This window comes from Lepidochelys kempii, chromosome 3 (genome assembly GCF_965140265.1).
Source record: "Lepidochelys kempii isolate rLepKem1 chromosome 3, rLepKem1.hap2, whole genome shotgun sequence".
Classification (NCBI taxonomy): domain Eukaryota; kingdom Metazoa; phylum Chordata; order Testudines; family Cheloniidae; genus Lepidochelys; species Lepidochelys kempii.
The window spans coordinates 145,528,578-145,555,398 of NC_133258.1; the positions used below are offsets into that span (position 1 = coordinate 145,528,578).

The window sequence follows — 26,821 nt, forward strand, 5'->3', positions numbered from 1 at the left end:
ACCCTCCTGGTGGCCACCACTCCTGGTCCTCTAGTTGATATTGAGGCCAGTCAACTGTACAGAATCGTTTTAATTGGCTCTTAGTCATTGGATCCGCACCAAATACCTTCCAGTTTGGTAGAATGCATTCTAGGGGCGTACACCGTGCCCTAACCCCCGAGCTCTGTCCCTGTCCCATACATACAGGGGAACTCAGGGCGTCCCCAGGTTCCAACAGAGCAAACAAGCCGGATTTCAAAAGGTTCCTACGTTATCCAAGGGACCGGTTCCTCACCGTCGTCCACAGTTGCTTCTCCACTATATGAGTGCGTTTCACCGTTGTGCCCTCAGGGGTCGATCAAATTGCGTCTCCTCCGAGGCCCCCAATGAACTCACCGGTGCGTGCTGGGCGTCGGTTCTCGCCGCAATCCTCGACCTCCAGGAGGGATCCGGGCAAGGCTAAATAACAGCCTCGTCGCCCACCCAGGGACGCCAAAAGCTGTTGCCGGCACCCAGTGCCGAGAGGCTAAACAACAGCTGAGGTTGGTTCGCGACCCGGTGTGCTACACCCAATAATCACAACGGGGTGGAGAAGCAGAAAAGTTTATTTGCAGCTGCAAAAAGGTACAGGGAGAATAGTATCTCAAATCCTGCACACAGAGCAGGAAGTTACACAGGCTTTTAGACATCCTTTTTCCCAGCATACTTATCCAATAGCAAGCTGCCCTAAGTATCCATATAGCCAGCCAATCCAGTTCCCAGCTAGTTCCCTTGTTCTCATTTGTTAAACCATACATAAAGCTGCTTTATTCAGCATTGTTCTTTCATATCTGCCCTGTTCGGCCTTGCTTAGTTTCAGGCAGTCTGACTCTGCAACATATTGTTGCAGATCCTCAGCATAACTGCTGTGAGTGCCTCCAGGCGGGGGGCCAAGGACACTTGGGCCTAGTGCGAGGGGGCTTCATCGACACTCGTGGTCTTCCATCCCCTCGAGTTACCTAGTGGCCATGCCCCAGTGTCCCCAACAATGTCATCAGGCTACCACAAGGCAGAAGCACAAAGGTATATCTTAGCTGTGTCTACACTGGGACTTCGTTGGCAAAACATTTTTTTAACACCCCCTGAATGACAAAAACCGCCACCCCGAACGACAAAAGTTTTACCAACGAAAAGTGCCTGTGTGAACCTACCGACAAAGCTACTGCTGCTCGTTGTGGGTGGAATTTTTTTGTCGGCAGGAGAGCTCTCTCCTGACGACAAACAGCAGCTACATTGCGCGGCTTTTAGCAGCACGGCTATAGCGGCACAGCCGTGTTGCTAAAAGCTGCATAGTGTAGTCGTAGCATTCCATTGGATTCCACCCGGAGGGAAGAGAAGGCATGAAGGAGAAAAAATGGCCTATTGCAAAACAATTGCAAAAGTTGTTGCCATCATGGAGACAATTTACAATTGAGTCAAACATCTTGTTCTGGACAGGCAGCAGTAGGAAAAGTGGGTTGCCTCATGTGCCACTATGCACAGGAGATTCTAAGCCTAAATAAGTCACAGATGGGCAGTATTTGGACCACTAGCCTTATTTACTGTGTCTTGGGTTTGGTTGTTTTTTGTGTGAAAATTCTTGCGTGAAAGGCTAATTATTTTAATCTCTATGTTCTCAAACAAAAGGTAGTAAAATAGATGATGTTTCTGAGTAAATGCTAATGTCATTCTGATATTCAAGGATTTAATATTTGCAGTATTTATCATATTTTAGCCTGGCTCCCAGTTTCGTTCCTGCTAAACATTCTTCAAATTTGGCATCCATTTCTTGGCTTTGAGCTTCAGTGAACAGATTCTTCCAATCTCCAACAGTACCTGCAAAAGAACAATGAAATAAACTCATAAATATTCCTGGAAGTATAAGATCACCTGTCAGGTAGCGGTAGATAACAATGAAATGCTGACACAAACAGTTGGAATGACTGAACTTATTGCCACATTTCAAATCAATATGAGGCTTCAATGTGGATGGTGTTCTTAAAATTTTAGGTTAAAGAAAACCCTTTGCACTAAATTTTACAGGTATATATGCATGCACCTTTTACAACCAAGGTATTTTCCACAGAGCTCATATTTTGAAAGAACAGCATTCAGTGCCTGAGTGATCATCTAGCTAGGGATGTCCATTTTCAGGAGAAGAAAATTCATTATCAGCTATGAATTAAATGCATTAGTTCTGCATTTGGGACCTCCTGAAATGGTCACAACAGTCATGCATCTTATCAAGCCTTTTAAATGTTAATTAGCTCCCATGACCAATTTGGATACCTGTTCTAAACTCTAGGCCTATCATCGCTCTGTATAAATGTACCTTTTCTGAAAAGGATGGGACCAAATTTTCCATATGTTTCTTGGGATGTATTGCTCATTGATTCAAAGGCGGCATTCTCTGCAATAGACTGAATCTTCTCCTCAGGCAGACAGAACCCCAAAAATTCAGCTATTTGTTTCACTCCTTGAGGTAAGTTCTGAAAAACAAAAATGCGATAGAATTATGTATAAGTTAAAGCAAACATGCCAGACATTTTCCCTCTATCTTGTCAAATGAATGTAGTTGATAATATTCTCATCCTTACAAAGGGCAGAACATTAGAGAAATATATTAAGTTCAGCAGCAGGAAGTTGCAGGAATGGTGGTTACTTTTGATAAGATTTTGGAATGTGCCTCCCTTCCCAAATGGCAATGTGTTAAGTGAATGCTCTCAATCTTCTGCATGGATCTCTTTATTTTAGTATTAATTACTACTGATAACATTTATCTAGCCACATCAATTAGTATTGTTCTATATAAGCATTGGCATTACCTAACCCAGAGAATTTACAGTTTAAGATCCTCAAACTGCTAACATGGACATGCTTAACTTTAAGCATGTGAACAGTCTCACTGAAGTCAATGGGACCACTCTCATGCACGTGCTTAATGTTGCAGGATCAAGGCTGTCGTGCTTGAGGAGGGAGCTGGGCTAAAGATAGAAGGGCTAGTAGCCAGTGGGAAAACAGGCTGCAACATCATATACCTGTTCTCTGCACAATAAGGTTTTGCCTGGGACAAAATGAAAACTGGATGGGACAAGATGCTTGAGAATATACTGAAGGGAGCAATTCTGTATCAGAACTGAGTACAAGACCTAATAAGTCTTTTCCATTTTTAACTTTCTACACATATTTACCTCTTTCATTTCTTCATAGGTGATGATCATGATATTCTCTTTATCCATGTGTTTGTTCCAGGCAAGAATGTGGTCAAAATATGAGTTCCAGCAGACTAAAATGAAGTTAAGGCAGACAGGTCAAAAACAGAAGATAATTTAAAGTATATTTAAATTGCCCCAAGATGAAATGTACAGGCTAACTTCAACATAGAGTCCTGGAGAGCTTAGATCGTCTAATCCTTCAGTACTCTGTTCTTAGTTCTTTTTTTTTTCCTTTTTCTTTTTCTTTGGGGGGAGGAGGGGACAGATGTTATTTTGGAAGTCATTCACTCCAGACTTGACTTTTCACTTTCTTCTTCCAACTATTTTTACATAATCAAGCTATACCGTTTCTACATGACAAGTTTTAAAAAAAATCTGTTTACAACAAATTAATTCTTGAATACATTTTGTAGTAATCAGTAACACAGCCATGTGTGTATATTCAATCTATCACATAACCAGGCTAACATTGCACTTATGAAATGGCGAAGTTAAAAAAAATAACCCCAACAACACAGATTTAAGGTCCTGCAAACACTCACCATACGAATAATTTCCTTTACTTTAGTGGGATTATTAATGTGAGTAAATTTTACTCACATGCATAAGTGCTTGCAGGGATAGGCCCTTACAAAATATAAACAATTAGTTTCTACCAGTATACTTTATTTTCCAATAATTGTTTACTAGAATATGGCACAGACTCTTTGCTATATTAAATTTTCTCCATTTGCTTCAGGGGCTGTAAGGCAGTTTATGGTTACGGTTCCCTGATTCTCTGCCCAGCTCAGACCTGGCTCCACGGTAACTTCAAGCAGCCTAGAGGCTACTCTAACCTATGGTAAGTGGCAAAGTCCCCAAGGAACTATTCACCAATTAAGATTAATCTCTTGACACCACCCCTGTGCCAGTTATAGCGGCAGAATAGTACAAGAATCAAGAATGCCAGCTTTGCATCCATGGAAAGCTCTCCTACATCAGGGGATTACTCAGCCGGACAGATCCAGCTGATTTCTCGTCTCTTTCCTGACAGAACTGCACAAAAAAAGGGGTGAAATAAAGAGACTTTGCTGATATCATACATAGACACTGTATTATACTGTCAGCAACTTCTCAAAATCCCTGAAATGCACCTCAGTGTCAGAGTAGCTAGTATGACAGAGGGTTTGGCTTGATATTTTGTTAAAGTGCTGTTCTCTGCAAAATGAGTATGTAAAACAAGGCACCTTCTTACTAAACAGGTCTGTTTTCCTAAGTATATACAGTGCCCTCTCTGCTTACTTTAGGAAATAAAATGCATCTTAAAAGGAGTGAAAAGCATTAAACTCTGCCAAATCAGCACAGTTAGGAGAGTACAAGCTGGAATCTATTCCATTTTGCGCAACATCATCATCAAAATAGCTTGCTAAATTGGCATGACAGGCCAGTGGGGTTGTACAGATGTTACTAAGAGTGCAGTTTGGCCTGCAGAGTGCTTATCACTGGCAGTGGTGTTGAAGAAGGAAAGAGCCCAACTTGATTCACAAATCCCAGATGGAATTTGAGGAGCTGGCAGTTACATAAAACATTGTTTGTTTGTAAGCCTAGCACTTCTGATCTGGAAGTAATAAAGAGATGTGTACAAAATCCACTATGCCATTTTTACAGTCTCTTTTTCCCCTTTACAAGAGAACTTCACTTGAAATGCAGGGTTGCTCTCACTGTCGTTTTCCTTGAGTCTGTTTGAGCCCGATTGCTATGAAGCTTCTTGACATGACAGGAAATCTGTAACTCATGTCTGCTCCCATTGCTTTGACAGCATGAACGCTCTTTGGAATACTCTTCTTTCCAGCATAATAGTGCTCTTTGTCACAGATGATAGTGAGACTAATACTGAGTTCTTCAGTCTACAGAAAGGGGTTTATCTATTTCAGTTGTAGCTCAAACCTCTGCTCAATTATAAATAAAGGGCCAAATGTTCAAAAGTGCCTAAGAGATTTAGAAAACCTGAATCCCATTTTCAAAAGTGATTTCGATATGATGGGCAGATAGGTGCCTGGTGGAATTTTCAAAAGTGCTTGAAGTCTATGGGAATTAGGTACCTAGGTGCTTTTTGAAATCTCACTAGGCATCTATCTGCATCTTTAGGCACTTATATGCCTTTAAAAATATGGCCTTTAGGTGATTAAGTCTCACTGAAAGTCAATGAGGGTTAGGCTCCTAAGCCACTATGGCACTTTTAAAAATTTTACCCCAAACCTTTATTTTGAATTGCTCTAAAATGTGTACCCCTGCTCTGAGATGCAAATGAAAGCAAGAGAAAAAAGTAGCTGAGAACAAAGGGGGAGAAGCTCACTCATAAATCTAGTTGTTAAGATGTGAAATCGCAAGAAGGATAATGCCTTCCAGAAAGAAAAGGAAAGCTGGAGTTTACCCTTTGTGTGCTGGGGATGAAGTGGAATCCCTGTATACTGCACCATCCTGACCATTTGAATATCTCCACAGCAATGCTCCGAGTGCTGAGCATTGCTCAGGGTTGAAGAAGAGTGAAGCACCTTTGACTCCTTAGCACCAGCTTCCCTGCCCTCCCCAACCCAGATCATTAGTTTGAATCCATTTGGGATTAATTTTAACATGATGATCACAGATTCCCTTTTTGGACTGCAGACCAAAGAAGAGTTGAGAACACTGTACTAGAGTGTTTATAAACGCCACTGAGAAACATAGCAAAGATCTAATAACTGTACCTTCTCCACTCATGAACTTCTGAAAGAACTCATCCCAGGAGCTGACATTTGGAAGCATAGGATTTTTGTTGTAGAAGCGGTAATAGGATACAGCTACATCTTTTGGATTTCGAAATAACACCAGTAACTGTTAAAACAGCAAAGGCACATGAGTCTTTGGTATTTTAAGGTAACCTTTGATCTCAAGGGCCCTGCATTAAAAACGTATCAGCTCCTACAGGAACTGAAATTTGGAAAGTGAGGCCCCAATCCTGCAAATTGATTTGTGTGGAGAGACCTTACACCTGCTTGGAGCCCCTATGACTTCATGGGGGTTCCATGGAGCAATAAGGGCTATCCTATACAGCTCACCTTGCAGGGCTGGGATCTAAGATTTGACCTTGGTGTGAATTACAAACAACAACCAGTAAAAACTGAATTCCACTTTTCTAGTGAAAGATGTCAGATTGTGGGATCTGAAAAAGCCAAGTAGAGAACTAGAGTTGGTCAGGAATTTTTCAGGGAAATGTTTTTTCACCAGAAAATGCTGACTGGCCAAAAGTTTTCCCAGAAATTTATTCATTTCTGGTTAAAATGGGAGGGAGAGAGAGGCATATACACACACATCCCAGAATAGCCAAAGTCCCAACAGTTACGGCATTAACCTGGAACATCAGAGACCCAGGTTCAAGTCTTTGCTCTCCTTAATCTGTTTTTTCACAAAAAAAATTCCACCGTTCTTGGTTACATCCCAATGCCGAACAAAACCAAATGCTGTAACCTTGAATTTTTTTGTGAAACTGAATTCCTGTTTTCCAGGCAATCCTGTAGAGAACTTTTGCCAGAGGAAAACTGGGAGTTGCTTGGAAAGTGAATAATATCAAATATTAAAATGCTCACTTACCTTTGCGTTACTCCCCAAAACAGCCTTGGGAATATTATCACAATTGAGATGTGTGGTAAAAAGACGTGGCGAAGGTAAACTTTTTATTTTCTAAATCAAAACAAAAAGAATATGTGAAAAAAAAAGGAATCACAACATGTCTACCTTGAATATGTTGACAATATATAATATGTGTATATGACATTGCACCCCATAATGTTTTATGGAAATATGCTTATGAAAGTAAATATGACACAACTAGAATATGTTTTATGCTAAATAGGCCATGTAACATATCTCTGCAAAGATTATGATCTACTGAATATATTCATCCTATTTGTATGCATGTATCATTTTTGTACTCAAAGTTATGTATGTTGGCTGTGTACTTGTTTGATTGTAAGTCGCCTTAGTAAGGCATTTGGTCAGCTTCTTTAGAAAGGAATTTGCAAGTTAAGTGCCCAGTCAAGAAACACTTAACAGACAATGGTTCTTGGAAGACTTCAATCCACATAAGAAGTCTGCCTGAGGACATTGAAGGTAGCATGTGAACAATGGCTGCCACCTGTAAGCTCTGAGTCATGCATGGACATGTGACTTGCCCATGTGACTCCAAAACTCCATTTTGTAGCTGGTTTCTATAACGGGGAGGGGGTGTCCACCCACAAGAGAAAGTCTATTTCAACCCCTCCATTTTGTCTTCAGCTGGCTCAAGAGATAGCCCTCCACCCCCAAAGGATACCTGAAAGAAACTGGAGCAAAGGAAGGTAACAATAGCAGGGGTGAGTGATTGCTGGATCCAGACTAGAAAGAGACTAGTCTGTAAAAGAAGCTTACTGGAACATCTCTGAGAGTGAGATTTCATCTGTAATCACTTTCTTACTGTATTAGGCACAGGCTTGCGTGTTTTACTTTACTTTACAGGGTGGTTTTACTGCACTCAACACTCGTCCCTCTGCAGTTTAGCCCTACTGAAGTACAGTACCCGCTGCACTGTACTCCAAAGGAGAAGGTTGGATATGATACCTGGACATACCCAAATCTTTAACAATCCTGGGACCCTCCCTTCCCCCAGCCCTCACAGTGCTGATGTGTTTTTTTGTTTGTCTCTCTCCTCCGGTTGTTTTTAAATAAGATAATTGTTTTGGTGTGAAAGCAATCTTTATTCCATTAATTGAAAGCAAAGAGAGCCCCACAAAGGAACAGGCAGTTTCCTTACACTTTCATAGTGCATCGTCTGCACCAATCACAATCACCTCCTGGCATTACAAGAACTGCACTCCTGAGCATAGCAACAAATCTTAGTGGCTTTCAGCTTCAAATTGCTCCCTCAAGGCATCCCTGATCCTATGGACCCATGCTGCGCCCCTCTAATAGCCCTGGTCTCTGACTGTTCAAATTCAGCCTCCAGGCACTGAGCCTTAGTGGTCCAGCCCTGTGTCAAGCTTTCACCCTTCCCTTCACAAATACTATAGCGCGTACAGCACGCAGCTATAAGCATAGGAATATTGTCATCGGCCAGGTACAGCCTCCCATAGAGGCAGCGCCAGCGGGCCTTTAAATGGCCAAAAGCATACTTAACAGTCATTCTGCACTTGCTCAGCCTGTTGTTGAACCGCTCCTTGCTGCTGTCCAGGTGTCCCATGTATGGCTTCATAGGCCACAGCATTAAGGGGTAGGCGGGGTCTCCCAGGATCACAATGGGCATTTTGACTTCCCCTACGGTGATCTTCTGGTCTGGGGATAAAGTCCTTGCTTGCAGCTTCCTGAATAGGCCAGTGTTCCGAAAGGTGTATATGTCATGCGTTAACGTCCGTGAAACACCCACGGTGATCCACAAGCACCTGAAGAACCATAGAGAAATACCCCTTCCGATAAATGTACTCAGTGGCTAGTTGGTCTTGTGCCAGAATTGGAATATGCGTGCCATCTGTCCCGCTCTGCAGTTAGGGAAGTCCATTTGTGCAAAGCCATCCACAATGTTATGCATGTTGCCCAGAGTCACAGTCTTGTGGAGCAGGATGTGGTTAATGGCCCTGCACACTTCTGTCAACCTGAGTCCAACTGTTGACTTTCCCACTCCGAACTGGTTAGTGACCAATTGGTAGCAGTCTGGAATAGCCGACTTACACAGTGCACTCGCCACGCGCTTCTCCAACAGCAGGACAGCGCTTATTCTTGTATCCTTGCACCACAGGGCTGGTGTGAGTTCATCACACAGTCCCAAGAATGTGGCTTTCCTCAACCGAAAGTTCTCCAGCCACTGCTCATCATCCGAAACGTGCAGGATGATCCCACCACTCAGTGCTTGTTTCCTGAGCCCAAAAGCAGCATTCCACTGTGGTCAGCACCTCCGTGAATGCCACAAGCAATCTCGTGTCATGGTTACTACGCGTGGTGAGATCAATGTCAGTCTCCTCTCGCCTTTGTAGTTTAAGGAATAATTCCACTGCCGCTCATGACGTGTTGGTCAGAGCGAGCAGCATATTGGTCAACAGTGCGGGATCCATTCCTGCAGACCGAAGAGGCAGGGCACGCAGTACACAAACCTTTGAAAGATGGCGCCAAATGCAGACGGAAGCACAGGGATTGCTGGGATGTGAAGCAATGCATCAGAGGGCATTGGGACAGGACCCAGGATGCCCCGCAACCCCCTCCGCCTTCCCACAACTCTTAGTAGCAGAAGAGATGCTCTGTGGGATAGCTGCCCAGAGTGCACCGCTCCGAATACCACTGCAAGTGCCACAAGTGTGAACACACTGTTACGCAAGCAGCTGACGGTGTGAACACACAACAGCAGTTTCTCATCAATGCTCTCTAAGCGGCGCTGAAACTGCCGGCACAGTAACTCTGCCAGCATAGACGTACCCTTAGTCCTGCAACACTGTCTCAGATTTTACCCAGGTTTTGCTCCATTGCTGTCAGCCCATATGATCTCTTAACTGAGGTTCTTAAATAGTTTCAAACGGTAATTAATTAAGTCTCACAGCACCTCTGTGACAAAAATAAATAATATCTCTGTTTTACAAATGAGGCAACTGAAGAGGAGAGATGAAATGTCTCGCCTGAAGCCAGACACAGGTCTCCTAACTCTGACTCCCAATCTTGTGCATTACTTATAAAACCACATAAAGAAAAGTAACAGTCCATCAGGTGTTACTACTCATCGTTTGCAATTATAACATATAGACACACACACAGCCATATACACTGTTAGAGTCACACATTCCCCTGATCTTGCAAAGACGTAGGGCTTGGCTACACTTGCAAGTTAGAGTGCATTATATCGGCCCCAGGCATCCTAACTTCTGAGGTGTCCACAGGGCCATCCCTAGCCATTTTGGTGCCCTACGCAGGCCCCCCTCACCCCTCACTCCACTTCCTGCCACCCGGTGAGTACAGGGCAGTCAGGCCCGACCCCACACTTATGGGGTGGCGGGAAGTGGAGTGACCCGGCCCCAGCCCACTCTGCTCTGCTCCCTGGGCTCCCAGCCTTGCGGCCCGGGGGGGAACAGCCCCGCAGCACGCACCGGCAGTGTGGCTGGGAGCCAGCGGAGCGGAGCAGGCTGTGGCCGGGTCGCTCTACTTATTGCCGCTGGTAAGTGCGGGCCCGACTCCTTGCAGTCCTCAGGGGAGTGGGGAGGGGGCTGGGGTGGAGCAGGGGCAGGGGCTTTGGGGAAGGGGTGGAGTGGGGGCGGGGCTGGGGCAGAGCAGGAGTGGGAAGAAGCCAGGCGGAGCAGAGGAGGAGGCCATGGGGAAGAGGCGGAGCAGGGCCTGGAGCAGCACGCAGCTGCTTAGGTCACCAGGAAATTTAGTGCCCCAAATCTGCTGGTGCCCTAAGCAGCTGCGTACGTTGCTTATGGGTAGGGACGGCCCTGGGTGTCCACACTGGCAAGGCACTTAGAGCGCCTGGACTCTGCAGCTGGAGCGCTCCCGGCAATCCACCTCCACGAGAAGCATAAAGCTTGCTGAGAGACGTGTTGCATTACTGCACGGGGATTGGCCTCCGGAAACATCTCATAATCCCCTGAAGTCAAGTGGCCACTCTTCTCATTGTTTTGAACTCTGGAAGGTTGGTTTTTTATGAGAGTATCCAGTTTTGAGAGCTCATTCTTAATCTTTCCCTGTTTGCTGTAGAGGATGTTGATCAGGTGGTTCCGCAGTTTCTTTGAGAGGGTGTGGCACAAGCTGTCAGCATAGTCTGTGTGGTATGTAGCTTGTAATGGCTGCAGGCAAGCGGATATCCCCTTTCAAAGCTCCATTTCTGACAGCCGGCATGTTTATCTTCTCCGGGACACAAAGCAAACCATTACTGTGGAATGCCACTGCTGCCCAGGCACGTGTGTGTGAGAAAGAGGTGGGGGGTGGGGGAGTCTGCTGCCATCTGAACTTACAGGACAGCATGCTGACACACACTGCCCCCCAAAACACACTGTCTCTCCCCCGACATACACACAACACAACTGTCACACTCCACTCCACCCCCTCCTCCATTTGAAAAGCACGCTGCAGCCACTGACACATTGGGATAGCTACCACAATGCACTGCTCTCGGTGGCGTTGCAAGAGCTACTAATGTGGCCACACCACTGGGCTTGCAGCTGATTGTGTAAACACACGGCAGCGTTTTCCCTGCTGCGGTCTCCAAAGGCCGGTTTAACTCCCAGCACTCTGCATCTGCAAGTGTAGCCAAGCCCTTAGGCATAGGCTCGACTTCACTTTGGAAAAGTCACACCTTAAACTAGGATGGATAGAAATCAGAAATAATCAGCTAATGACTTCATTAACCTTTTCTTCTCAAAAGATTTTTAAAATATTGCACTCAAAATTGACACTAAGGATTGGAAATTCTAATACAGCAGTAGGAGGTCCAGATTAGAGTTAAAATTAATTTCTGTTCTTTTAGTACACAAAAGTCAATTTCATTTCAAATCACACTTGTTTGCCCGTGTTTTAATCTTTTATAACATGTTCCCACATACAAAAAGTAATTGAGAGTATTAACTTCAAATTACTTGATATGGAAGTGTATATCCTCTCTGTAAAGTGTTTTGTACTTATATGAGATACTGTAAAATACAGACATTTAAAAAAGTACTAGATACTAAAAATAAGCTTTCTGAATTAGTCCATGCTGACCTGAAATTTTTCTGGAACTCCAAATTCAAGAATTTGTAAATGCTTTGTTCGTGGTACCTCCTCCCTTAGAACTGCGGATGTCAAGTCATTTAAAATGTGTTCAATCCAATTAGTTCCTGAAACATAAAATAACTGTTAGAAGGAGCCAAGCAGGAATTTCAGAACTGTAGCCTGTTAAATATCTAGCATAATTTTCTAAAGAGTCAGTATACTAGTCCTCCATATAACTTGTAGGTGTTCCATTATATAGCTTGTAACAGTTGTAGGTACACAATTTTCAGACAGAAGTGTGATTTTTACATTGAGTGTGTCTCTTTAATGCAACATTGGGGGCGAGAATGAAATCCTGTGCTTTGGCAATTACAAGTTAAGTTATATATCCCCCGCACAACTGTACTTTATTTACATTGCCTATGTGTATATAATGGCAACCCTTGTAAGCACTTTAAGGCTGCTGCTTCTGCTATGTACAGCTTGTGAACACAGTGTAAGGATATGCCTACACTGCAATAAAAAACCCATGGCACCAATAGCCTGGGTCAACTGAATCTCACAGCCTGGGTCAACTGAGTCAGGCTCGTGGTACTAAAAATAGCAGTGTAGACATCTGGGTTCAGGGGAGCCTGGGCTTTGAAATCCCACAGTGGGGGAAGAAGGTGTCAGAGCCCAGGCTCCAGCCCAAGCACAAATGTCTACACTGCTATTTTTAGCTCCGTGTCCCAAGTCCTGTAAGCCTGAATCAATTGACCTGGGCTCTGAGACTTGGTGCAGTGGGTCTTTTATTGCCGTGCAGTGACTCAGATCTTGTTGCTACACAGAATCTCCTTCATGTAGGAGGAGGAGATCTTTGCTGCAAGACTGAAGAACAGAGAAGTGAAGATAAGGTTTCCCTGCAACATCCTCAAACTGCCACCTGCTCTTTCTCTATTGCCCCAGTCAGCTCAGTTACTACACATATGCTTCCTTTTGGGTTGGCAGGGAAGAGTAGAGCACGGGCTGTGCTCAGGAGTAACTATCTGTGGCAAAAAAAGAGTATTACTGGGAGAGGAATGCCTTTGTCCAACAATCAAACGATCCCTGCAAGGGTACTATCATGAGTCTGGGAGAGCCGAGTTCAAGTTCCTTCTTCTCATCAGGAAGAGGAGGAATTCATCTGGGAATCTTCCACATCCCAGGTGAGTATCCTAAACACTAGGCTAAAGGTTCATAGATTCCAAGGCCAGAAGGGATCATTGTGATCATCTAGTCTGATCTCCTGTATAACACAGGCCATAAACATCCCCCAAAGAATTCCTAGAACATATCTTTTAGAAAAACATAATCCGTCCCCTTCCCCCCCAAGTCATTTTGTGCAATTAGGCTGCCTCTGAGGACACCTAATGGATCAGGCCCTACAGATGAGATAGCTGGGACAGTGCCTATCTGCCTCTGGCTTGAGGATCATGAAGGGCTTAGGTGTGAGTAGGCATCTGGGTGCCTCCCAGAGGCATCAGTGTATTTGCCCAGAGGAAGAAACATAGGTGTCTGGGAGACTTTTACAGCAAAAATGGAGGTGGTGAGTAAATTTAGTTTGTCTATAGCATAGGCAGCAGCTGAACTGGGGATTTGTAAATTGGAATGGTGCCTAAAGCTAGGACTTTGGTACCTAAGTCTGGAGTTTGTGCATCTACATTCCTTTGTGGATCTGGGCCAAACAGACACCAGCCTAAATATTACCAAGTGTTCTGAAAAAATCATCAGTCTTGGGCTAAGAACAGCTTCGATAAGGGTATTGAATGGCATGTTGTCATAACCATACAGCTACGGGTAGCCTAGAATTCCTCCTTACCTGGAAGGGATTAAGAAGCTCAGATAGCCTGGTTGGCACCTGACCAAGAGGACCAATGCGGAAAGGAGATACTTTCAAATCTTGGGAGGGGGGAAGGTTTTCTTTGTGCTCTTTGTTTTGTGTGGTTGTTCTCTCTTGGGACTGAGAGGGGCCATCTTCTCCAACCCATCCCAATCCAAGCCTCCAATATTGCAACCCGTATAGGTAAACCAGGCAAGGCGGATTAGTTTATCTTTTGTTTTTCTTGTGAATTTTCCCTGTGCTAAGAGGGAGGTTTATTCCTGTTTTCTGTAACTTTAAGGTTTTGCCCAGAGGGGGATCCTCTGTGTTTTGAGTCTGAATACCCTGTAAAGTATTTTCCAAACTGATTTTACAGAGATGATTTTTACCTTTCTTTCTTTTTTTTTTTTTAAAATAAAATCCTTCTTTTAAGAACCTGACAGATTTTTCCATTGTTCCAAGACCCAGGGGCTTGGGTCTTTGATCATTTTGTAACCAATTGGTTAGGATATTATTCTCAAGCCTCCCCAGGAAAGGGGGTGTAAGCGCTTGGGGGGATTGCTGGGGGAAGAGGAACTCCAAGTGGTCCTTTTCCCTGGTTCTTTGTTAAATCACTTGGTGGTGGCAGCGTTACTGAAACCCAAGGTACAGTGGAGAATTTGTGCCTGGGGAGTTTTTAACCTAAGCTAGTAGAAATAAGCTTAGAGGGTCTTTCATGCGAGTCCCCACGTCTGTACCCTAGAGTTCAGAGTGGGGAGGGAACCCTGACACATGTATCCCCCAAAAGTGGTGCTATTGCACCCTTAACCTACTGGTGTGTGAGGGGGAGATTCTGCCAAGCAGGACAGCAAGTTGGAACATGAGGGTTAAATCCCATTATGGGTTTTGTTATCCCAGCTGGGAGTGTCTCCCACAGCCAGGGCAATCAGGAACCTAGTTAAGCTCAGACTCATAAAAAAGGAAAGGGTAGTGGCGGTGGGGCTCCAGTGGCTATTTAAAGGGCCCACGCTCGGAAGGGGCCCTGGCTGCTCTTCTCTGCTCCCCGCTCTCTCCTATGGGGGCAGAAGCTTGGTGCTGCCTTCTCCCGGGGCTCTGTCCTGCTGCTGCAGGGCAGGCTTCACTGGCAGCCCAGCTCCCACCTCCCCCGCCTCTTTCCCCAGTGTGCTGCATTCACCCCCCCCCCCCCACTCTCTCTCCCTGCTGCTGATCAGCTGTTATCTGGCATGAGGAAGCAGAGAAGAGGTGGGGGCGGGGCCTTGGGGAAGGGCATGGAAGGGGGCATACCCCCTCCAGCCCCCTGCTGTGAGCCGCTCAGGGCTGGGAGCAACCCCAGCCCACACCCCCAGCTCTCTGCCCTGACTCCTGCACCCCCCTCATACCCTCATGACCCCAGCCCGCACCCCCCCACCACATGCCCTGACTCCTGCACCCCCCAACATCCCCACCCTGAGCACCAAACGGGAGCTCCTGCTCCCTCCCCCACCCCACATACCCACCTGCACCACTTGCACCGAATGGGAGCTGCCCCAGGTAAGCGCTCCACACCCCAACCTCCTGAGCCCCCTCCCTCATTCTAGCTCCTGGACAGACTCTGCACTCCAACCTCCAGCCTGCTCCCGCACCCTAACTCCCTCCAAAGGGTTTTTCCTCTGGCCAGGAGGGATTTTAAAGGTGTTTACCCTTCCCTTTATATTTATGACAGGGGCCCTCAAATATCTTTGGTGCCAGGCCCACAAAAAGTTAATCTGGCCCAGGCACTTTAAATAGCCTCCTTTAAATCATCCCCAAACCCCAGGGCTCTCAGTTGCCTCTGCAGCTGGGAGCTCAGGGGGTGATTTAAAGGGCCCGGGGCTCCCAGCTGCTGCCCTCACAGCCCTAGACCCAGGTCCTTTAAACCCTGATTTAAAGTGCCTGGGGATTTAAAGGCCCCACCGCCTCATCAGGACTCCAGAGTACGGGTAAGTCCTTTAAGTTACTTTCACACCTGCCTATATATAAACTGGAAATCTCTCAATTTATTTTACCTGGCTCGCCTATGAACTGTCTCTCTGCAATTGCTCAGCCTACGGCTCTGCCAGAAAAAACCTGCAGCTCCAAGAATAGCTTATTTAGTAAATGGAATTTTAACTTAAGTGTTTTCTCATTCCTGCCTACATACTGCAAGGCCAATAGTATAATTAATTTTTTTTATAGATACTCTGGTTAAATTTCCTATATAATTTGACTGGAGATCGCCTATTAGCCAATCAGATTCCTTTTCAGTTTGCTTAGAAAAATCTTCTTTTTCTCCTGCATCAAGTAAACTCCTTTCTTCCTTCAAAGCCTTCTTCAAAACATATCTCCTACAAAGTCTTTCCTTGTAGAATCCTATTCCCATCTTAAATTCATACCATCTCTTAAGGTGGAATTTTCAAAAGTGCTTAGCATCCACCTATCTTTACACCCATTGCTTCAACGGGAGCAGAATTAGGCTAGCGCTGATTGCTTCTGAAAATCCCATCCTTCATGACCTGTGTCTGAACTGTCTTGTCTGTGTCTGTTCTAAACTAGTGATGGGGTCCGTGCCTCTTTATACCGGTGTACAGCTCTAAGCCTGCCATTAGTTTGTTATTAACAAAGTTTCGGGGCAGTTCAGATTCTGTTCTGGCTCTGAATTCTGTGGACTGACCCCCATCTCTTCACCATATACATGAAGGTATAATGCTACATAGGCACAAAAAGGCAGAATTACAGCAACTATAGGAATCAAAAGCTTAAAATTTCCTGACACTTGTATATTTAAGCTCACCATAATCTTGCATGATTCTTTGTATTTAAGTTACTACAGCCAGCAGCATGTCTATCACTCCTAGAATAAACACACATCTGAAATTATGGAAGAGGAAAACACATGGCTCACTAGCACACTGACAGGTTTCAGAGTAACAGCCGTGTTAGTCTGAAAAGGAGTACTTGTGGCACCTTAGAAACTAACCAATTTATTTGAGCATAAGCTTTCGTGAGCTACAGCTCACTTCATCGGATGCATACTGTGGAAAGTGTAAAAGATCTTTTATACACACAAAGCATGAAAAAATACCTTCCCCCACCCCACTCTCCTGCTGGCAATAGCTTATCTAAAGTGACCACTCTCCTTACAATGTGTATGATAATCAAGGTGGGCCATTTCCAGCACAAATCCAGGGTTTAACAAGAATATCTGAGGGGGGGGGGGTTAGGAAAAAACAAGGGGAAATAGGTTACCTTGCATAATGACTTAGCCACTCCCAGTCTCTATTCAAGCCTAAGTTAATTGTATCCAATTTGCAAATGAATTCCAATTCAACAGTTTCTCGCTGGAGTCTGGATTTGAAGTTTTTTTTGTTGAAGAATTGCAACTTTCATGTCTGTAATCGCGTGACCAGAGAGATTGAAGTGTTCTCCAACTGGTTTATCTAAGTTATAATTCTTGACATCTGATTTGTGTCCATTTATTCTTTTACGTAGAGACTGTCCAGTTTGACCAATGTACATGGCAGAGGGGCATTGCTGGCACATGATGGCATATATCACATTGGTGGATGTGCAGGTGGACGAGCCTCTGATAGTGTGGCTGATATTATTAGGCCCTGTGATGGTGTCCCCTGAATAGATATGTGGGCACAGTTGGCAACGGGCTTTGTTGCAAGGATAGGTTCCTGGGTTAGTGGTTCTGTTGTGTGGTATGTGGTTGCTGGTGAAGTATTTGCTTCAGGTTGGGGGGCTGTCTGTAGGCAAGGACTGGCCTGTCTCCCAAGATTTGTGAGAGTGTTGGGTCATCCTTCAGGATAGGTTGTAGATCCTTAATAATGCGTTGGAGGGGTTTTAGTTGGGGGCTGAAGGTGACGGCTAGTGGCGTTCTGTTATTTTCTTTGTTAGGCCTGTCCTGTAGTAGGTGACTTCTGGGAACTCTTCTGGCTCTATCCATCTGTTTCTTCACTTCCGCAGGTGAGTACTGTAGTTGTAAGAACGCTTGATAGAGATCTTGTAGGTGTTTGTCTCTGTCTGAGGGGTTGGAGCAAATGCCGTTTCCGGTATAGGGTGGTGTTTATGTGACCATCGTTTATTAGCACTTTACCCTCTGATCCCACTGAGAGTTACCAAAAGAAACTACAGCATTTGCTCAAGAAACTCCCTGAAAAAGCACAAGATCAAATCCGCACAGACACACCCCTGGAACTCCGACCTGGGATATTCTATCTACTACCCAAGATCCATAAACCTGGAAATCCTGGGCGCCCCATCATCTCAGGCACTGGCACCCTGACAGCAGGATTGTCTGGCTATGTAGACTCCCTCCTCAGGCCCTACACTACCAGCACTCCCAGCTACCTTCGAGACACCACTGACTTCCTGAGGAAACTACAATCCATCGGTGATCTTCCTGATAACACCATCCTGGCCACTATGGATGTAGAAGCCCTCTACACCAACATTCCACACAAAGATGGACTACAAGCCATCAAGAACACTATCCCCGATAATGTCACGGCTAACCTGGTGGCTGAACTTTGTGACTTACCCGTAACTATTTTACATTTGGGGACAATCAGATCTGCGGCACTGCTATGGGTACCCGCATGGGCCCACAGTATGCCAACATTTTTATGGCTGACTTAGAACAACGCTTCCTCAGTTCTCGTCCCATAACGCCCCTACTCTACTTGTGCTATATTGATGACATCTTCATCATCTGGACCCATGGAAAAGAAGCCCTTGAGGAATTCCACCATGATTTCAACAATTTCCGTCCCACCATCAACATCAGCCTCGTCCAGTCCACACAAGAGATCCACTTCCTGGACACTACAGTGCTAATAAACGATGGTCACATAAACACCATCCTATACCGGAAACCTACTGACCGCTATTCCTATCTACATGCCTCCAGCTTTCACCCTGACCACACCACACGATCCATCGTCTATAGCCAAGCTCTGCGATACAACCGCATTTGCTCCAACCCCTCAGACAGAGACAAACACCTACAAGATCTCTATCAAGCATTCTTACAACTACAGTACTCACCTGCGGAAGTGAAGAAACAGATTGATAGAGCCAGAAGAGTTCCCAGAAGTCACCTACTACAGGACAGGCCTAACAAAGAAAATAACAGAACGCCACTAGCCGTCACCTTCAGCCCCCAACTAAAACCCCTCCAACGCATTATTAAGGATCTACAACCTATCCTGAAGGATGACCCAACACTCTCACAAATCTTGGGAGACAGGCCAGTCCTTGCCTACAGACAGCCCCCCAACCTGAAGCAAATACTTCACCAGCAACCACATACCACACAACAGAACCACTAACCCAGGAACCTATCCTTGCAACAAAGCCCGTTGCCAACTGTGCCCACATATCTATTCAGGGGACACCATCACAGGGCCTAATAATATCAGCCACACTATCAGAGGCTCGTCCACCTGCACATCCACCAATGTGATATATGCCATCATGTGCCAGCAATGCCCCTCTGCCATGTACATTGGTCAAACTGGACAGTCTCTACGTAAAAGAATAAATGGACACAAATCAGATGTCAAGAATTATAACTTTCATAAATCATTAGGAGAACACTTCAATCTCTCTGGTCACGCGATTACAGACATGAAAGTTGCAATTCTTCAACAAAAAAAACTTCAAATCCAGACTCCAGCGAGAAACTATTGAATTGGAATTCATTTGCAAATTGGATACAATTAACTTAGGTTACCTTGCATTATGACTTAGCCACTCCCAGTCTCTATTCAAGCCTATTTCCCCTTGTTTTTTCCTAACCCCCCCCCCTCAGATATTCTTGTTAAACCCTGGATTTGTGCTGGAAATGGCCCACCTTGATTATCATACACATTGTAAGGAGAGTGGTCATCTTAGATAAGCTATTGCCAGCAGGAGAGTGGGGTGGGGGGAGGTATTTTTCATGCTTTGTGTGTATAAAAGATCTTCTACACTTTCCACAGTATGCATCCAATGAAGTGAGCTGTAGGTCACGAAAGCTAATACTCAAATAAATTGGTTAGTCACTCTAAGGTGCAACAAGTACTCCTTCACTAGCACACTGTTTCCCTGTGACAACAGAGGATTTACTACTGCATGTAGCATTTGAATTTCAGTGCTTTTCTGCATTCTTAGAAAATGATCACATATATTTGACATCTAAGCACTTTTCTTTCAATTTTGCACCAAAAAAATCCAGACTTACCGCATTTAGGATAAGTAGCGAGGAAGACATCATCTTTTCTAACTTTCATGGTGTCCAATGCTTGGAAGGTCTCAGCGCAACACAACACACTAGGGTATAGCACCCCCTTGTACGTGATCAGCAACTCCTCAGGTTTTTTCCCTTCAGCTGCATCAAGAACTGCATCTATTTCCCTAGCAAAGCTGCTCATAGCCATGGTTGGAGTTTGCTTTGCCTTTTGCCAGACTCTGCCCTTAAACCGTGTCTCTAGTTTTCTTTGGGAGGAGAGGGAGGAGGAGGCTGATAAGGAACTCTTCCATATGAACTCACTGGCTTATCTGCTGCATCACCCTGTTTCTCTTGTCCAATAAGGGAAATCCAAACTGAAAGAAGTGTTGAATTACAAGCTCCTGGTGTGAACTCTTGGTCATGAACTGTAATGGATTTCAGCCAGTGTTGAGCATTACATTTAACTTGTGCTTTCCTTTGGCGTAAATTGTAATGGGAGAAACTCCTAGTGGGATAAGGGTGAGAAACAAATTGTGCTTGTTCAGCCCCTCAGCCTCCATGTGGAATGGAATACTCTTCCACCTAACCCACTGGCTGTTAAGTTTCCACCAAAGGTAAAGACAGATTTCAGAGTAGCAGCCGTGTTAGTCTGTATTCGCAAAAAGAACAGGAGGACTTGTGGCACCTTAGAGACTAACAAATTTATTTGAGCATAAGCTTTTGTGAGCTACAGCTTATGCTCAAATAAATTTGTTAGTCTCTAAGGTGCCACAAGTACTCCTGTTCTTTTTACCTAAGGTAAAGGTATCTGTTAAGCACCCTGGGGAGTTGCTGATGTAGAATCATGCTGCTGTTTGTGTGCGAACTAGAAGTTGTAAAACTGGATGAGTTGCCACAATAACAGGAAAGAGAGAGGACTAAAGGAAGATGGGTTAACTGCTTCTCAGGCTTACAGTGGTTTTAAAACAGAGACTGGGATCTCTTCAGAGTAAAGATTGTCTTTAACTTTTTCGTCTAAGCCTAATACTGATAGCCAAGTTAGGGTTTTAGGTAAAACCAAAAAGACGGCCTTCACTGTAAAGGCTGGATACCCCAGTATCTAATACACCTCTACCCCGATATAACTCTGTGCTTGGGAGCCAAAAAATCTTACCGCGTTATGGGTGAAACCGTGTTATATCGAACTTGCTTTGGTCCACCGGAGCATGCAGCCCCACCCCCCCAAAGCACTGCTTTACCGCGTTATATCCGAATTCGTGTTATATCGGGTCGCATTATATCAGGGTAGAGGTGTATTAACCTTCCACAAAAGAATCTGTCACTGTCCACAGCGGACTCAACAGAATCCAATCAAGCCCCTTCACCAGTATACTTCAGAGACACCACACTGCAGATACAGGTCAGAAATCAATTTTACTATGTCCAGTTGTGATATACCATGGCACAATCCAGACTAGTGGGGGTTGTCATCCCTGCCCTGCAATTTTGGGTGCCGTATGATGCCTTGCTGTAGCAGCTCCTACCTGGGCCACTCACAGTCTCCCAGCATGCAAGCCATACCTTGAGTGTCTGCATGTAACCGCAGCCTGCTAGCTACACTGGGCTCTCACCAGTATCGGTTAGTGCTTAATTTTTGCCGGGGCTGAGTCCCGGCACCTCTGGACTTGGCAGTTCATAGCCCCATCGCCTCTGGACTTACCGCATCAGTTCTTTTGTGCGCACAAGAGATGCAAACAGCAGCGCAACCCTCCACATCACTCAGCTGCCAGAGGAATGTCTGTGGAGCATTGCACGGCTGCTTGCATGATGCTTGAGCCCCAGCACCTCTACCATTACAAATTAAGCAGTAGTTTTGGTTATATTGCAGGGGGATCCCAACACACCAACAGCCCTGTATCTTCCCCCAGAAATGTATGTCCCATACTGCCCAGCCCTTTCCTGGACCGTACAAATATATTAAATCCATTACACCTTTAATGGAATAACATGCCAACTCCTTACCTTAAATAGCTACCCAGACACTTCAACTTAAAGACACTGCGTAAGGGTCAACAGTAAAACAAGTTTATTAACTACAAAGAGATGTATTTTAAGTGAGTTCAAGTAATGAGGCATAAAAATCAGAAATGGTTAGAAGAAAAATAAAAATTTAAAACACGTACTAATATCTACTTAAGACACTATTTTAGTTGCAAAGCAAACTTTCTCACCACATGCTTTAGCAGATTACTGACCAGACTATCAGGTCAAGACTCCTTCCCCTGAGTCCAACAGCTGTTTCCTTTTGTCGTCTCAGGTGCAGAGAATGAGATTCACAGGGGAAGCAAGAGAAGTGCCTGGGATTGTTTGTCTGTCTTTTTTATAGCAAGTAGTGGGGGTTTGCCCATTAGTAAGTGGAGAATAAATAAGGATGATAACAAAGGCAAAGATTAATTTAGAGTTGGTAACTTGACTGAGATTTTCCAGACTTTCTGCAGATCAGGGTTTTCTAAGCTGCAATATACTCGAGATCAGTGGTTCTCAACTGGGGTCCACAGACCCCCTGGGGGGTCCGTGAGCCCTTTCAGGGGGGCTGTGGAGCCCCGTGGCTGAAACCTGGTGCCCCAAGCCCCAGCACTTCCGCAAAGAGAAGTAAATCTATGCCTATGCCCAAGGGTCCCCCCGCCGGCCCGGAACCCTGAGTTCCCCTCCTGCCCTCACTGGGCCCTGGTGTTTTTACACCATGCTGAGGGGGGCCTCAGCAAGAAAAAGGTTGAGAACCCCTGCTCTAATTACTGACTTTCAAACTTTATTTTTAGGTAACTAGAGTCTTGTAAATTAGTGGTCTATTTACAATTTTAACATAAACCAGGTTTGCATTTCTTCCCAGCTCTCTGCAACAGCAATCAGCTTTTCAGAATGACTGAAAAATTCCCTGCATGGCCCTCAGAACAAAGATCTGAAACTGGCTATCAATGCCCAGAGATCACAGCTATTAAAATAGAACAAGCACTTTTAAAATAAAACCTTACCAGTGTCACTCTCTGCTCCCCCATCCCACAGACAATCCCCACCTCTATATATACTATTGTAGGCTCTTGCCCACCACCTACCCTCCCCTTTCACTCTCTTCTACCTGAAGACCGCTTCTTTCTCCTTGTTCTGCAGATGGTCTGCCTCCCCCACCCAGCCCCCATCACTTCCTCTTTGGTGGGTTGCTCGCAGCTCATCCTTCCTCCCCCACTACTTCACCTACCGCTTCCCAACCAATCACCGGGGCTCTCACTCCACGAGCCTTTCTTTCCTCTTCCCAAGGGGTCTCCAGCTTCCTTCCTCCTCTGGATCTGTAGACAGTGTGAAAAAGCCAGAGCTAGGCAGAGAGATCTCCGGATTTACATGGATGTCTACATTCTAGTAGTTGTGCATTTTGTCCCAACAAAATTATGTGCTGCAACACAAATATGTGATACAACACAGAAGGTTATGCAGCATATTTTAATCCAGTGAGGATACTAGAATTACATTGTGCACAGTGATACAAGAAGGTTTAATGTAGTTAAATACAGCATGCACACAGCACAAAACATACTCAAATATTTGATATCTTCACAGCCCCAGCACATACAGAAACCAAGCCATAAGGAAAAAGCTGCAATCAATGAAGTAAAGATCTCAAATCAAATTAAATATTCCACCAGCAGAGGGCAGATCAGCAATCATGATTGTGGATCTAGGGTTCTAGGCCCATCATTAGAAAAACTAAGCTGCATGGTGATGACACGAATATTGCTACCGGCCTACACTCCTGCTGGACTGACTTTGGGATTGGAGGACCAACCTTTATTTCAATGAACCCCATCGCTTTTGGCTTGTGATGCTTGGTGGGGGAAGAATGTGGATTTCATTATATCCTCTCTTTTTGTCTCGGATGTGTTATTCAACATTAGTAAGGATGGCAGACCTGTTTTATTTGCATTATTTTTTTTTTGGTACCTGGAATAACATTTCTCTTCTATTTCTCCCCAGGACCAAGAAATGATAGTGGTTTGGGTTCAGTAAGCCAATGTCCCTCCAGGTTTGTCAAGAGACTCATTCAAAAGACTAAATATAGTCAAATAGAATAGTCTCCACAATGCAAGCCTGGAACTCATGTGCTTACCTGTTTAAATCTACAGCATGTTCATTATCACCACCCTCAACAATAGCCATGAAATTATTCGCAAAAAGAAAAGGAGTACTTGTGGCACCTTAGAGACTAATAAATTGGTTAATCTCTAAGGTGCCACAAGTACTCCTTTTCTTTTTGCGAATACAGACTAACACGGCTGTTACTCTGAAACATGAAATTATTATCATCCTCCAGCATGAGTTCCTCATTCAATTAGGGTATGTCTACACGGCAAAGAAAAACCCACAGCTGGCTGACTTGGACTTACAGGGCTCAGAACACAGACCCCGGCTTTTCAAAGTGCCGAGGGGTGTTCGACCCCCCAGCTCTGCCCCAGGCCCTGCCCACACTCCACCCCTTCCCCAAGGCCCCACCCAGACCCCGCCTCTTCCTGTCCCCACTCCACCCCTGCCCCACCTCTTCCCACCCAGCCCTACCTCCTCCCAGAAGCATACTGCATCCTTGCTCGTCTCCCCGTCTTCCAATCTCTTGCACGCCACAAAAGAGCTGATTGCGGTGGGCGGGAGGTGCAGGGTGGGAGTGGGAAGCGCTGATCCACAGTGCTTGCCGGCAGGCGGGAGGCGCTGGGGGTTTGGGGAGGAGCTGATCCAGGGGCTGCCGGTGGGTGCTTAGCACCCACCATTTTTTCTCAGTGAGTGCTCTAGCCCCGGAGCACCCACAGAGTTGGCGCTGATGGCTCAGGCTGCGGGGAGGCTGTTTCTACTCTGTTGTGTAGACTTCCGGGGTTCGTTCTGGAGCCCAAGCTCTGGGACCTCGCTGGTCCAATAGCCCTGGTTCCAGCCTGAGCCCAGATATCTACACAGAGAAGTGAAACAGCCCTAGCCCGGCAAGCCCGAGTCACCTGGCACGGGCCAGCTGCAGGTGTGAAGTTGCTGTGTAGACATACTCTTAGATATTCCAAAGGCAGGCCACACTGAGGAACATGCAAGCAGCAAGAACTCTTAAGCACACCTTCTCAGTCTTCATCTGCAGCTTGCCACCAGTTGTAGTGCAAATTATGGGAAATGCTTCATTAAGGCGCAGAATTTTCCTCTCATAAGAACGGCCACACTGGGTCAGACCAAAGGTCCATCAACCCCAGTATCCTGTCTTCTGACAGTGGCCAATGGCAGGTGCCCCAAAGGGAATGAACAGACAGGTTATCATCAAGTGATCTATGCCCTGTCACCCAATCCCAGCTTCTGGCAAACAGAGGTTAGGGACACCATTCCTGCCCATCCTGGCTAATAGATCCATCAGTGGCTATCTTCCATGAATCTATCTAGCTCCCTTTTGAACCCCATTATAGTACTGGCCTTCACAACACCCTCTGGCAAGGCATTCCAGAGGTTGACAGTACCTTGCATGAAAAAATACTTTGTGTTTGTTTTAAACCTGCTACCTATTAATTTCATTTGTTGGCCCCTTTTTCTTGTATTATGAGGAGTAAATAACACTTCCTTATTTATTTTCTCTATACCACTCATGATTTTATAGCCCTCTCTCATATCCCCCCTTAGTCGCCTCTTTTCCAAGCTGAAAAGTCCCAGTTTTATTAATCTTGCCTCATATGGAAGCCGTTCTATATCCCAATCATTTTTGTTGCCCTTTTTTGAACTTTTCCAATTCCAATATATCTTCTTTGAGATGAGGCAACCACATCTACACACAGTATTCAAGGTGTGGGCTTACCATAGATTTATATAGAGGCAATATGATACTTTCTGTCTTATTATCTATCCCTTTCTGGATGATTCCCAACATTCTGTTTGCTTTTTTGATTGCCGCTGCACGAGTGGATGATTTCAGAGAACTATCCACAAGGACTCCAAGATCTTTCTTGCCTGGTAACAGCTAATTTAGACACTCTGAGATAGCGCGTATAGTTAACATGTTTTCCAATGTGCATTACTTTGCATTTATCAACATTAAATTTCATCTGCCATTTTGTTGCCCACTCACCGGGTTTTGTGAGATGAGGAGGGGCCCATTTCATAATCCCAAGGTCTGCCGCGCCGGCCACATGGTGGCGCCACTGTGCTCCGGACGGGGTATGGAGCAAGGTGGTTGTGGCTGTGCTCAGTGAGGGGGCAGAGGAAATGTGGCATACGGTGGGGTTGGCATTACTGTGCACAAGGGATGTGCCTGGAGAGGATGGGCTCGGGCGGGGCTGTCAGACTCCTGGCTGTGCAGAGGGCAGGGGCTACGGGGGGAGGCCGTAGCTGTGCTCACGGCAGGAGATGTACAGGGGCTACCACGGCTGTGCCCCGGGCAGAGGGCGTGGGGGGGAGTGGGGCTGCCGCGGCTGTGCCCAGGGGAAGCGGAGGGGCTGTCATGGCCGTGCCCGGGGCAGAAGGTGTGTGGGAGGCGGCCACAGCTGCGCCCAGGGCAGGGGATGTGCGTGGCGGGGGCTGCCAGGACTATGCCCAGGACACACGGTGGAGGCGGCCAGGGCCACGCTCTAACGTCGGACTCGCAGCCTTATCGCCGCTCCACCCTTTAGCCGGGCGGCGCCAGCGCGTGTGAACGGAGAAGAGCTTCGTGGCAGGAAACCCGCCCCCTCCACCGCGGGTCGGAACCACAACCCAACGGGGCCCGCTGCGCGCGCAACCACGTAAGCCGACAGCGCACACGCCGCCCGCGAGCACGAGGTCTCGCGCTGTTTTGGTCTCTCTCGCCCCCGTTCTCTCGGCCGC

General features: G+C 45.8%; 1 protein-coding gene across 2 annotated transcripts; it reads right to left on the bottom strand.

Moving 5' to 3' along the window:
• Positions 1–566: 566 nt before the first annotated feature.
• On the bottom strand, positions 567–26,712 carry LOC140909335 (sulfotransferase 6B1-like). 2 transcript variants are annotated; one of them, XM_073338395.1, is made up of 7 exons: positions 26,088–26,712; positions 11,940–12,055; positions 6,822–6,911; positions 5,939–6,065; positions 3,189–3,283; positions 2,330–2,486; positions 567–1,833 (listed from the first exon to the last, which is right to left on the bottom strand). In XM_073338395.1, the coding sequence occupies exons 1-7, from the start codon at positions 26,119–26,121 to the stop codon at positions 1,703–1,705; spliced, it is 750 nt and encodes a 249-aa protein (XP_073194496.1). In that variant the 5' UTR covers positions 26,122–26,712; the 3' UTR covers positions 567–1,702. The 2 variants fall into 2 exon arrangements, with proteins under 2 accessions (XP_073194496.1, XP_073194495.1); XM_073338394.1 differs by lacking the exon at positions 26,088–26,712 and adding an exon at positions 19,991–20,531.
• Between the last annotated feature and the right edge of the window lie 109 nt (positions 26,713–26,821).

Coding starts and splice junctions, on each gene's coding strand:
- LOC140909335 (XM_073338394.1), bottom strand. CDS start 20,186: ATGGCTATGAGCAGCTTTGCTAGGGAAATAGATGCAGTTCTTGATGCA. Junction 12,056..19,990: donor CGCTACTTATCCTAAATGCG/GTAAGTCTGGAT, acceptor TTTATGTTTCAG/GAACTAATTGGATTGAACAC. Junction 1,834..2,329: donor TCCCATCCTTTTCAGAAAAG/GTACATTTATAC, acceptor GTTCTTTTGCAG/GTACTGTTGGAGATTGGAAG.